The sequence below is a fragment of the Prinia subflava genome, chromosome 23 (genome assembly GCF_021018805.1).
Source record: "Prinia subflava isolate CZ2003 ecotype Zambia chromosome 23, Cam_Psub_1.2, whole genome shotgun sequence".
Classification (NCBI taxonomy): Eukaryota; Metazoa; Chordata; class Aves; order Passeriformes; family Cisticolidae; genus Prinia; species Prinia subflava.
Genome location: NC_086269.1, coordinates 2421852 through 2435212, shown reverse-complemented (window position 1 = coordinate 2435212; position 13361 = coordinate 2421852). Strand labels below are relative to the sequence as shown.

Here is a 13361-nt window from a genome sequence, read left to right as displayed (position 1 = left end):
CCATTTCCCTGCTGTCACCTGCAGAAGGTGACACCAGCACAGGCACAGGGCAGATCCCATGTGTGACCCATTGCCATCCTTTCCCCCTAAACCCCACTGATCTGAGCCTAAATCCCAGTTTAAGTGGGGACAGCTACACAAATCCCTTCCTTAGACTGGGAAAAACTCAGGAGTGCCCTGTGGGGACCCCAGCCCCGGCTCTGGTCACAGGGAGGGCGCAGTGGGACCAACAAGGGAGTGTCAGAGCGAGCCATGACCACGAGCAGCCGGGCTGGGGAAGGTGCCCGGTGACACCAAAGGTGCCCAGCGGTGCCAAAAAAGCGCCAGGGAAGCTCAGACCCCGCCCGGGATGGATGTGGGGGAGCAGCAGCTGCTGTCACCTCTCCCTGCTCCCATCTCCAGCCCCCCCTGTGGCAGCGTCCCCCCTCTCGGGTGACACTTGCCAGTCAAGCAGCTAAAACAGGGCCGGAGTTGGGGACAGCTCCGTGCCCGGCTCCGGGAGAGGCCGGTGGGGGCAGCAGCCATGGAGAGGGGACAGCAGGGCAGGGACAGGGGTGGCAGCCCCCAGCAGGGCCCCGCAGAGGGGGGTGGTGACCTTGGGGACACTGCTCTGTCCCCGGTCCCCCCAGCAGATGCAGACCCAGCCCTGGGAGCTCCCCCCGGCACGCCCCATGCGCCGCCACCAAGAAAGCCACCAGAGCAGCAGGGACCTGCCAGCATCACCAGTGCCACCCCAGTGCCACCCCAGTGCCACCCCAGTGCCACCGCAGTGCCACGCTGTCCCCTGCGAGCCCCGGCGGAGGCGCTGACCTTGAACGTGTGCTTCCTGCTGATGTTGTCCGAGGGCTGCACGGCGGCCACGCGGAAGCTGAGCAGGGGGATGCTGCCCAGGATGTTCTCCTCCTTCTCGTCTGGAGGGGGGCGAATCCCGCGGTTACACCCCCGGAGGGACCCCCGGCTCTCCCCCCTCCTGCCCCGGCCCCGTCCCACCTGTGGGAGCGGCTCCCTGCCTGCCTCTTGCCAGCTCTGCCTGGCTCACAAACAACCTCCTCAATTATTGATGCCAGCCCGGGAGCTGCCAGGGAGGCGGGGAAAACTCGGGATTCACCCCCCGGCGGGAAAAACAGGGAGGGGCGCGGAAAGCAGCCGGGGTGGTGGCACTGGGGACACTCCGGGGGTGGCAGTACCTTTGTAGTAGAAGAGGCAGCGATCCACCAGCACGAACCAGCGCTTGTTCCACTGCTTCACGCCCGAGCTGGCCTGCGGGAGAGGCGAGGGGCGGTGAGAGCGGCCCCGGGGCTCGGCGGGGCCGCGCACGGGGGACACGGGGCGCGGTACCTGCTTGTAGAGCCACCCGCTCTTGGTGACGGCGGCGTTGGGGTTCCTCTTCATGGAGTTGGAGCGCTTCCCGAAGGCGATGCCCTTGCGGGACGAGCGCGGAGCCTGCAGGAGCGAGGGGAGACGCTCAGTGCCTGCGCTGGGGTCCCCCATTCACTGCCTGAGCTGGTGACAGCCGTGTCACCCCCGCCCCAGGCACTCACCCGGCCTCCGGGGCGCTCCGGGGGCACCTCGGCCACCATGGCGTGGTTGGGGGGCTCGCTGGGGATGGTGGCCGGCCGCTTGCTGCCCGCCTTGCTGGACATGTCCGAGCTCTGTCTGTGGCACCAGAGGGCAGAATCAGCGGGTCTGAGCTGCTGATGTCCCCCCCTGCATTCCCACCCTTCCCTGGCTGCCCCAGTCCCACCCAGGGGATTGGGAGCCCACCCACCTCGGCACGTCGGGCCTGGCGGTGTCCTCGGGGAGCTGTCCCGTCACTGGGTGCAGGAAGGTGTTCCGCCTTTCATTGTGGCTGCGGGGACAGCGATGGTGTCAGGAGTCCCCCACAAAGTCCCCCACAGGTCCCCTGTGTCCCCTGCGGGGTCCCTTTGCCACCACGTTTGCTGCTCTGGTGGTTCCACGCCAGGGTTGGCACCGGGGCTGGCAGCCCCTGCCCTGCCCCCGCTAATCCCAATCTTAGGATCCTCCACAGCACCACAGGGTCGTGGAATTGTTTAGGCTGGAAAGCTCTCCAAGGTCGCTGAGCCCAGCAATTAACCCGGCACCACCCAACCGTGTCCCCAAGTGCCACATCCACCGAGCTGGACACTGCCAGGGATGGCGAGCAGAGCCCGGTCCCCCCTGGTTGTCCCCTCCTGTCAGGGACAGGCTGAGGGTCCCCCGTGAGCCTCCTTTTCTCCAGGCTGAGCCCCCCCAGCTCCCTCGGCCGCTCCAGCCCCTTCCCTGGACGCTCAAAGATTCCATTGGAGGTGCCCAGGGCCATGGTGGCCAAGCTGTCCCTTCCTGCTGCTGTCACAGCCCAGCTGTCACCCCTGGCCACGCTCACAGGTCACTGCAGCAGCAGCAGCAACCATGGCCCACCCAGGGCTGCGCCTGCAGCCGTGTCCCCAATGTCACCTCCTCCCCTGGCTGCTCGCGGAGCCATTTCCAGAGCACCCCGAGGCTCTGAGTGGGGTCACCTGAGCAGGGGGTGGGGAACCCCCAGACCCCAAACACCGCCCCAGGAACCCCCGCACCCCAAACACCACCCCAGGAACCCCCAGACCCCAAACCCCACCCCAGGAACCACCAGACTCCAAAAACCAGTCCAGGAACTCCCAGACCCCAAAAACCAGTCCAGGAACTCCCAGACCTCAAACACCACCCCAGGACCTCTCAGACCCCAAAAACCAGTCCAGGATCCCTCAGATCCCAAACACCAGTCCAGGATTCCCAACAGAGGCTGTTGCTGCCCCCTGGCACTGGGTGCAGCTGAAGGGATCCCTGGCAGCGCCACCAGCGGTGTCACTGGGCTGTCCCATGCTCTGCTGGCACCTTGCGCCCCGTCCCACAGAGGTGGCACTGCCAGGCACCCCAGAACCCCCTCCCACGCCGCTTCCCGGGGTGCTCAGGGGGAAAGGACGAGGTTCAGGGCTCCATCCCGGGAATTTCACACCGGATCCCATCCCCTCCTTCCCAAACCTGCCGGGCACCGGGACACGGAGCCACCCCCGTGCCAGCAGCCCTGGTACACCAGAAACTCCTCCTGCTGTCAGTGAAACGGGGGAAGATTGAGCAAGAAAATGCTGCTGCCAAGACCATGCCATGCCATGCCAGGCTCCGGAGGCATTAACCACCGACAGCCCAAAAAGTGCTGCAGCTGCTGCGCTGCCGCCCCTCGCAGTCTCAGCCTGTTCCCAGATCAATCTGGGTTTTAAGGGCACCTCAAACACCTGGGGGTGGGGGTGCACCCCACAACTGGGGGGGTTCGCTCTCCAAGCCCCCCCAGCGCCCGCCTGCTCTGGCCGGAGTCGCCCTCAGTGCCCGGCCCACGCTCCAGCACAGCCCGGGGGGTTCTGCCACGGGCCCGGAGCCGCTCCCGGAGCGTTTTTTCCACCCCTTCGGAGGGGTTCAAATCCCGGGAATTGGGGCAGGTCCCATCCCCGCGGCGGCGCTGACGCACGGGGAGGGCGCAGTGCTGAGAGAGCAGCACCCCGAAAGCGCCGGGCGTGGGAGGTGGGCGCTGCCAGCACCCACCACCTGCTCTGGACGCCCCTCCGGGGGTCCCCCCGTCCCTGCCCACCACCCTGAGCCCCGCGCTGGGTGTCCCCTCCATCCCCGCGCTGTCCCCACGGGCTGCGCTCTCCCTGCGGGCAGGACACCCCCGTTCCGCGCCCCCCGAGGCTCCTCCTGGCGCCCCCCGCGCTGCCTCCCCCCACCCCAAACCCGCCCGCCCCCGGAGCCCCCGGGAAGCGCCGAAATCCTGCGGGCAGCAGCGCCGGGAGCCGCCGCCGGGGCTGACCCCGCTCCGGAAAGTCGCCAGTCCCCATCGCCTCCCGAGCACTGCAATGCAGCAGCCACTGCCCGGCCCGAGGGTCCCGCACCGCCGCCTCCTCCAGAGCCCCCCCGGGTCCCCCCCAGCCCTCGGGGGGTTCCTACCTCACCCTCCGGTCCGCCCGAAACTTCAGCATGGTCCCGGGGGCCCTCCCGGCTCAGCGCCCGCTCCCGGCTCCCGGCATGGCCACCGAGGGGGCTCGGCTGGTGCCGGGGGGCACCGCGGGTCCCCGGAGGGGCTGGGGGGCGCGGGCGGTGGGCGAGGGCTGTGCCCGTGCTCTGCCGGCCGTGCCAGAGCCCCGCGCCCCGCGCCGGTGGCATTGGCGGTGCCGCTGGCGGAGGTGGCGGAGCTCCGGGCGGCTCCGGGGGGCTCCGGGGGCTCCGGGGGCTCCGGGGGCTCCGGCAGCGGCGGGGTTGGGCAGCCCCGGTGTGCGGCAGCCAGCGGGGAAGGCGACAGCGGGGACAGAGCGCTCCCGCCCGCGTCCCCGCAGAGGAGAGGCGAAGGGCAGCGCGGCACAGCCGCCTCCCCCAGCCCAGGTACGGAGCAGGGAGATGCTGGTGGCAGGGGAAGGGCGACGCGGGCAGCTCGGGGGGCTCGGGGGGGTTTAGAGGGGGCTCAGAAGGGCTCCCGAGCCCCCCCAGCCCGGCAGGGCAGTGGGAAGGGCGGGTGTCACAGCGAGGGAAGTGCTGAGCTGAGCTCTGCCGCTGCCCTGGATTCAGTGGCTGCGTCCCTTCCCCCGGCTTGTGTCCCCAAACCATCCCTGGGTGTCCCCGAACCATCTCCGGGTGTCCCCGAACCATCCCTGAGTGTTCCTAAGCCACCCCCGGGTGTCCCCAAACCATCCCCGGGTGTCCCCAAATCATCCCCGGGTGTCCCCAAATCATCCCTGAGTGTCCCCAAACCACCCCCGGGTGTGTCCCCCCCTCCCCGCGGCTGTTCCTGCTCCAGGTGACACCGGGAGGAAATCCTGGGGACCAGGATGGGCACAAGAACCCACCGGGGGTGGGGGACAGACCCAGCAGGGCGTCAGCACCCCAAAATCAATCCCGGGGGGCCCTCGGGAATGGGCAAGAGCAGGATTTGGGGTGAGCCGCCCTCCGCGTGGGCTTTGGGAAGAGAATCCAAACCCTGCGGGGCGGGGAGGAAAATCCTGGGAAGGAGGGAGGGAAGGAGTCGGGCTGACATTTCCAAGAAAGCTCCAAAGAAGGAAGCGGAGCGCGAGGAGGCCGCGGGCTCCATCCTGCCACGGCCCGGCTCCGGAAAATCCCGGGAGCACCGTGGGACCCTGCCCGGCTCCGGAAAATCCCGGGAGCACCGTGGGACCCTGCCCGGCATCGCATCTGCCTCAAAAAAACCGGGCTGTGCCCCTCTGGGGGAGAGCAGCGCCTGTGAGCGCTCCAGGGATCCCAGCCCATCCCAGAATGAGCCACGGTACCAACGAAACTGAATCCGAACTAAACCGAATCGAAACCAAATCGAATCCAGACCAAACTGAATCCAAACCAAGGTAAATCCAAACTGAACCAAATCTAAACTGAATCAAATCTAAACTGAATCAAATCCAAACTGAACCAAACCCAAACCAAATCCAAATCTAAACCAAAACCAAACCCAATCCAAATCCAAATCCAAATCCAGATCCAAATCCAAATCCAAATCCAAATCCAAATCCAAATCCAAATCCAAATCCAAATCCAAATCCAAATCCAAATCCAAATCCAAATCCAAACCCAAACCCAAACCCAAACCCAATCCAAATCCAAACCCGAAACAAATCCAAACCAAGTCCACACCCAAACCCAACCAAATCCAAACTCAAACCAAACCAAATCCAAACTCAAACCAAACCCAACTTTTTAAGGCACTGGACACATCCACGGATAAACCGCCACCGCACCACCCGTGAGCAGCACTGGCCTCACGCCAGTGTCTGCCCCAGTGGCAAACGCCCGGCTGTCCCCTCATGTCCCCATGTCCCCACCACAGTGCCTCATCCCCTCCTCCACCACCACCTGCCAAGGATCTGGGGACAAGGTCCCCAACGGCTGCGGGCGCGTGCCAGCCCTCCTTGGTGACAGCGCCAGGCTCGCCCGGTGGCGCTGCCGCCACGGCGGGAATGGACCTGGGGACAGCACTCTGGGGACAGAGTGGCAGGGGCAGGGAAGGAGCCACAGGAGGCTCCGTGTCGGGATGTCACCCTCTGTCACCCCAGGTCGGTGTCACAGGGGCTGTGCCAGGCTCGGGGGTTTCTGAGCTGGGTTCAGGCGCTGTGGTCCTGCCACCAGCTGGGCTCTGTCACTGTCACTGCTGTCCGGGGGTGGGCAGGGACACGGCACAGCCGTGGCTGATCCATGATCCGTGTCCCATCCATGGACACGCTCCGGGGGTGCCAACAGCTCCCCCCGACCTCCCAGCAGAGCCGAGGGGGACAAATCCCTGCTCCTCCTCGAGATAAAATCAGAGAAACCCCTCGGGACCTCCTCGGGCTTTTCCAGAGGCAGCCAGACTCCCCCCACAGTGGCCATAAACCCCTTCAGCCAAAGGTTTTCCATTAAACCCCTTCAGCCAAAGGTTTTCCATTAAACCCCTTCATCCAAAGGTTTTCCATGTTCCCTTCATCCAAAGGTTTTCCATTAAAGCCCTTCATCCAAAGGTTTTCCATGTTCCCTTCATCCAAAGGTTTTCCACTAAAGCACTTCATCCAAAGGTTTTCCATGTTCCCGGCATCCAGGGATGGGGCTCGCATGGCTCACGGCCAAACGCCTCCCTCCCTCTCTCCCTCCCTCTCTCCTGTATTTTTCCAACCCTTTCTTCACCTCTCCCTCTCCTCACGCCGCAGCCCTGGGAAATGCTGCTCTCCCTGGGAATTGCAGCGCTCAGCACCCACGGGAGGGGACTCGGGGTCACCCTGTCACCCGCGGGCCCCGCGAGGGACAATCCACCCTTGGAGGAGCAAGGACAAACCAAGCTGAGTTTGAGGCCAGGGTGGGGAAAAAACGGATTATAAAGCACAAAAAGACCCCAGGGGTCCTCTGCGCTCTGGGTCCATCCGTAGGGATTAAAGAAATAAATGGAATTAAACTCGTTAGGAGGGTCTGGCAGGGATGGGCTCAGCTCGGGCCTGTCCCAGCTCCTGCCCTGCCCAGCGAGACCTCGGCCTGCTGGGCTGGCTGGAATTCCACGGCAGCCCTGGGAGAGGGCAGGAAAGGCTGCAGGGAGGAGGAGATGGAGGGAAAAGCGGGATGGAGAACGGCAGGAAACCTCCCCCGTGCCTGGCCAGGCACCGCATCCAAACCAACCCCAGCGCTGGTGGATTTGCAGCACGATAAATAAATGGGGATAAAGGGGTTTGTGGAAACTCCAAATCCATGTGTGGAGCCACACATTGAGGCTCCCTCCAGCCCATCCCTGAGGAGCTCCTGGCAGATCCCGCTGCTCCCAGCATGGATCTGCTCCAGAATCCCATCCCAGCCCTAATCCCGGCCCCTCTGTCCAGCTGAGCCAGCAATTCCAGCCCTGCGTCCATCAGGGCTGGGGGTCAGGGGCAGCACAGCTCTGCTGGAGAAGGAATCCCACCCCTGGAGAAAAAAAATCCCACTTCTGGATAATGAATCCCACACCCAGAGAATGAATCCCAATCCTGGATAACAAATCCCAGTCCTGAATAACAAATCCCACACCCCATACACCATCCCAGAGCCAGCCAGACCCCAAAAACCAACCCAGGACCCCCCAGACCCCAAATACCATCCTAGAACCCCTCAGATCCCAAACACCATCCTAGGACCCCCCAGACCCCAAATACCATCCTAGAACCCCTCAGATCCCAAACACCATCCTAGGACACCCCAGACCCTCCAGACACCATCCCAGGGCCACCCAGACCCCACTGCCAGCCCAGGGCCACCCAGCCCAGGGCCACCCTCTCCTGCAGGACCCGCTGTCCCCAGGTCCCCATCCCCCTGCGATCCCCACGCAGGGAGGGCGGGCGGAGGCAGAGCCCGATCCCCCGGGACCAGCCGGGCTGCGGTGCCAGCCGTGCCAAGCCGGGCAAAGTCCTCGGGAAGGGCGGGCGGCGGCTCCCGCGCACCCACGGCCCGCCTGCGACACCGGCGGCGACACACGGGGACATCCCGGCCTCGGGGGGCGCGGGCAGGGACAGCGGGAGGAGCTCCCGGTGGGACCGGGAGCGGGGGAAGGCCGGGGGTTTCCAGAGAACAAAGCGGCTGCTGGCAGCCGGTGCGGCGGGGAGGGCGAGTCCCCCGCTGCCGCGCCAGCTGGGGTCGAGGAGAAGCAGAAAAAGCACAAAAAAAGCACAAAAAAAAAGCACAAAAAAAGCACAAAAAACGCACGGGGAGTTTGTGTTTTATCTCCCTGGAAACCCCGGCTCCGGCCCAGGCGCGGCCCGCGGGGGCTGCCGGCCAAAGGCGCCGCTGCCGCTGCCGGGGTTTGGAGCAGGGGCGGTGGCAGAGTCCTCACCCCACATTTGGGGACATCTGGGGAGGGTGACAGCCCCGGGTCGGGGCAGAGCGGGTGACAGGCCGTGCCCTGGCAGCTCTGATGTCACTCCATTGTCCCCTTATGGGGACAGGGCCCCAGCCCTTGTGCATGGGATCACCGGGCTGGCAGAGCCACCATTCCCAGCTGGAGCCACCACTCCCAGCTGGAGCCACCATCCCCAATCCAGGGCCACCATTGCCACCCAGTGCCACCATTCCCAGCTGGAGCCACCATTCCCACCCAGTGCCACCATTCCCACTGGGTGCCACCATTCGCAGCTGGAGCCACCATTCCCAACCCAGGGCCACAATTCCAACCCAGTGCCACCATTCCCAATCCAGGGCCACTATTCCCAGCTGGAGCCACCATTCCCAGCTGGAGCCAGCATTCCCACCCAGTGCCATCATTCCCACCCCAGAGCCACCATTCCCAGCTGGAGCCACAACTCCCATTCAGTGCCACCATTCCCAACATAACCTCCAAGCCACCACCTGGACTCGCTCCTGGAGGTTTGAACTCTCCCTGAGCTCTTTAGGAAGCCACTTCCACTCCCGAGCAATCCCCGGCATCAAAGCAGCGTGGCCCCAACCCCTCCCTGGCCAGGTCAGGTCAGGGGATTACGGCAGCGGAGCTGAGAAAATCCTGCTGGGACAAATCCCCAGCACCTGCCCGAGCCGTGGAGCTCCACAATCACAGCCAGGGCCTGACGGCGCCGTGCCCAGCGTGCTGCTCCCGCCACCTCTGCTTGTCACCACCCTCGGGGCACCGCTGCTCCCGGTGGCAGTGGTTGCAGACAATGGCCCATGAGTGCATGGCCCGGCTCTGTGTGCCCTGGCCCGGCTCTGTGTGCCCTGGCCCAGCTCTGTGTGCCATAGCCCTGCTCTGAGTGCCATGGCCCGGCTCTGTGTGCCCTGGCCCGGCTCTGTGTGCCCTGTCCTGGCTCTGTGTGCCCTGGCCCGGTTCTGTGTGCCCTGGCCCGGTTCTGTGTGCCCTGGCCCTGCTCTGTGTGCCCTGGCCCGGTTCTGTGTGCCCTGGCCCGGCTCTGTGTGCCCTGGCCTGGCTCTGTGTGCCCTGGCCTGGCTCTGTGTGCCATAGCCCGGCTCTGTGTGCCCTGGCCCGGCTCTGTGTGCCCTGTCCTGGCTCTGTGTGCCCTGGCCTGGCTCTGTGTGCCCTGGCCCGGCTCTGTGTGCCCTGGCCTGGCTCTGTGTGCCATAGCCCGGCTCTGTGTGCCCTGGCCCGGCTCTGTGTGCCCTGGCCTGGCTCTGTGTGCCCTGGCCTGGCTCTGTGTGCCATAGCCCGGCTCTGTGTGCCATAGCCCGGCTCTGTGTGCCATAGCCCGGCTCTGTGTGCCATGGCCCGATTCTGAGTGCCATAGCCTGGCTCTGTGTGCCCTGGCCTGGCTCTGTGTGCCCTGGGCCAGCTTTCTGTGCCATGGCCCTGCTCTGTGTGCCCTGGCCCGGCTCTGTGCCCTGGCCTGGCTCTGTGTGCCATAGCCCTGCTCTGTGTGCCCTGGCCCGGCTCTGTGTGCCCTGGCCTGGCTCTGTGTGCCATAGCCCTGCTCTGTGTGCCCTGGCCCGGCTCTGTGTGCCCTGGCCCGGCTCTGTGTGCCATAGCCCTGCTCTGTGTGCCCTGGCCCGGCTCTGTGTGCCCTGGCCTGGCTCTGTGTGCCATGGCCCGGCTCTGTGTGCCCTGGCCTGGCTCTGTGTGCCATAGCCCTGCTCTGTGTGCCCTGGCCCGGCTCTGTGTGCCCTGGCCTGGCTCTGTGTGCCATAGCCCTGCTCTGTGTGCCCTGGCCCGGCTCTGTGTGCCCTGGCCCGGCTCTGTGTGCCATAGCCCTGCTCTGTGTGCCCTGGCCCGGCTCTGTGTGCCCTGGCCTGGCTCTGTGTGCCATGGCCCGGCTCTGTGTGCCCTGGCCTGGCTCTGTGTGCCATAGCCCTGCTCTGTGTGCCCTGGCCCGGCTCTGTGTGCCCTGGCCTGGCTCTGTGTGCCATAGCCCTGCTCTGTGTGCCATAGCCCGGCTCTGTGTGCCCTGGCCTGGCTCTGTGTGCCCTGGCCTGGCTCTGTGTGCCCTGGGCCAGCTCTCTGTGCCATGGCCAGGCTCTGTGTGCCCTGTCCTGGCTCTGTGTGCCCTGGCCTGGCTCTGTGTGCCCTGGCCTGGCTCTGTGTGCCCTGGGCCAGCTCTCTGTGCCATGGGCCAGCTCTCTGTGCCATAGCCCGGCTCTGTGTGCCATGGGCTGGGTCTCTGTCCCTGGCCCGGTTCTGTGTGCCATAGCCCGGCTCTGTGTGCCCTGGCCCGGCTCTGTGTGCCCTGGCCCGGCTCTCTGTGCCATAGCCCGGCTCTGTGTGCCATAGCCCGGCTCTGTGTGCCATAGCCCGGCTCTGTGTGCCCTGGCCCGGCTCTGTGTGCCCTGGCCAGGGTCCCTGTGACACTCCGGGCTCGGTGTGACACGCCAGGCTCGGTGACAACGCCACACACACACACACGGACACACTCACACACACTCACCGGTGCCACCGCGCGTCCCCTCCGCCCGCCGCGCCGCTCGCCGCGCCGGTGGCTCTCCCGCAGCCGGCCGGGGCGGGTGATTTCCCTGCCGGGCCCGTGGAGAGCGGCATTGGTATCAATCATTAACAGCCGCCGCAGCTGCCGCCGGCTTAACCCCCTCGGCTCCGGGCGGAGCCAGCCCTGGCTCCCGCCGGCAGCGCCTTTAATGGCACCGTGACACGGCAAAGCCACCGCGGCACAACCGGCCGGGCAGCAAAAAGGGTTCCAGGGGGCTCCGCAGCCCCACGGACCGGCAGCCGCTGCTGTGGTGGCCTGGCTGTGTCCCCCACCCCTGTCCCGGGGAGCAGCCCCACGTGTCCCCCGAGCTGCCCCGATCGCCACATCCCGGCTGAAATCGCCGCTGTGCCGGGCTGGGGTGGATCCCGAGGGGCTGAGCCCGGCCAGGAGCGGCACAGAGGGGCAGGGCCGCCCCCTCCCCACCGGGATCGCTCCCTCTCCCTCTTCCCCCGCCGCCTTTCCAAGGAACATCAATGGCTGTAACTTTATCCCGCCGTGTTTACAACCCAGCTGCGCCTCTTGGCTCCCTCAGCCGTGCCGGGGGCCAGCTCGGCTCCCGCTCAGCCGCCACACGGCGCTGTCACCGTGTCCCTGTCCCCTCCCTCCCCCGCCCCACGGGACCACCGGCATCGCCACCTGCGCCCCCACGGAGAGGGGCCCGCAGGAGGAGGAGGAGCTGCGCTGTCGCTGTCCCTGAGCCCTGCCAAGCTCGAGGACAGATGTCTCTGTCGCCTCCCCCCCGCCCCCGCAGCGCCGTTGGCCGCGTTACCCAACCTGCCGAGGGGTTGAATGATTAACCCCGGGCTGCGCCGCCGCCGCCTCCCTGCGCTGTCCCCGCGGCGCGGTGGCACCTGGGGACCCTGCGCTTCTGTCCCCAGGCCGAGGCGCCGCCAGCTCCCAGGAGCATCCCGTGCCAGCTGCCCTCAGCTTGTCCCCAGGAGCACACTGAGGGTCTCTGTCCCTGTCCCCTGTCCCCTGTCCCCAAGCTCTGGAGGCACTCACAGCACGGCCCAGCTCCCTCCCGACACGGCCACAGCGCGAATTTCGCCCTCGTCCAGCCCCAGCTGCAGCGCCGGGGGCGTCCGGGCTGGAATGATCACAAACGGCCTCGGACAAACATCTGCAGCACCACCCCCGGGCTGCGGCCAGCGCGGCCCGGGATGGTTCCAATCCCGGCCAAATCCCACCAAAAGGCCCCAAAACCGCCCAGGGCAGCGAGCCGGGCCTGGCAGCTGATAAGGGCTGGTGGATGTGGGGCTCGGTTCGGCTCCCCGTGCCCGTGAGATGCCCTGGAATGGGCACAGCTTTGGGAACTCCCATTTCCCCACACCCACCCGGGATATAACGCTACAAACTCCTTGCGAGCACCCCGAATTTGGAGGGCTCAGCGGGTGCAGGGGAGGGGTGGAATGGAGCACCCCCCTGCTCCAGCAGTGATTCCTGAGGATCTGCAGATCCAGGAGCTGCTATTCCTGCTCCAGCAGTGATTCCTGAGGATCTGCAGATCCAGGAGCTGCTATTCCTGCTCCAGCAGTGATTCCTGAGGATCTGCAGATCCAGGGGCTGCTGTTCCCGCTCCAGCAGTGATTCCTGAGGATCTGCAGATCCAGGGGCTGCTATTCCCGCTCCAGCAGTGATTCCTGAGGATCTGCAGATCCAGGGGCTGCTATTCCCACTCCAGCAGTGATTCCTGAGGATCTGCAGATCCAGGGGCTGCTATTCCTGCTCCAGCAGTGATTCCTGAGGATCTGCAGATCCAGGGGCTGCTATTCCCACTCCAGCCCACCACGATGGGGTGGGGAGCGAGCCCCAGCCTGGGCTCCACCAGGTCGTGCCACTCCCTGTGAAACCTCTTGATGGATTTTGGATAAACTCCCCAATTTCTGCTGCTGGATCTCTCACACTCAAAAAAAACCCAAACAAAAACAAACAAACAAACTAAAAACAACCCCAAAGCCACGAACGCAGCACCTCAGGGCGGCAGGACGGGCACGGACAGCGCCAGCTCCCACATCCCTGCTGCCACAGCGGGATCCCGATCCCGGGGGCGTTGGAGGCTCTGGATCGGGGGGTTGGGAGCGCTGGCTCCGGCCCAGCCCGGGAGCAGAGTGATTCATCCCAGCCCCGACCTCCCGCAGTCAAGCCCCGACACATTCGGCACATTCCTGGCATAGCCGGGAGCCGCACACCTGCCGGAGCGGGAGGCTGGGGAGGTGCCAGCGGCACGATCCGGGCCCTGCCAGGAGATTTATGGGTGCCAGGCACCATCCCAAAGCCGGGGCGGCGGGGCGGGAGCGGCGGTGACACAGCGAACCTGTCACCGTGGGCAGCTTGTCACCTCCCCGAGCGCCCCAGTTGCCCTGCTGGTGCGGTGCCGCACGTCCCTGGTGCCGGGCTGGGTGTGAACGGGGAAATTCTCCTTTTTTA

The 13361-nt window shown here is 65.8% G+C and overlaps 1 protein-coding gene across 3 annotated transcripts in view; it reads right to left on the bottom strand.

Annotated features, from left to right (window-relative positions):
- The window catches only part of PLEKHA6 (pleckstrin homology domain containing A6), a 57731-nt gene that overhangs the window by 22139 nt on the left and 22231 nt on the right, over positions 1-13361 (bottom strand). For all 3 annotated transcript variants that reach the window (XR_010082929.1, XR_010082930.1, XM_063418511.1), the window contains 5 exons: positions 1769-1849; positions 1542-1656; positions 1339-1443; positions 1188-1260; positions 811-911 (listed from right to left, as the gene is read on the bottom strand). Coding sequence is in view for 1 of the 3 variants with exons in the window: in XM_063418511.1 (XP_063274581.1) it covers positions 811-911; positions 1188-1260; positions 1339-1443; positions 1542-1656; positions 1769-1849 (475 nt within the window). In the remaining 2 variants the exon portion in view is untranslated. The remainder of the gene's footprint in view (positions 1-810; positions 912-1187; positions 1261-1338; positions 1444-1541; positions 1657-1768; positions 1850-13361) is intronic.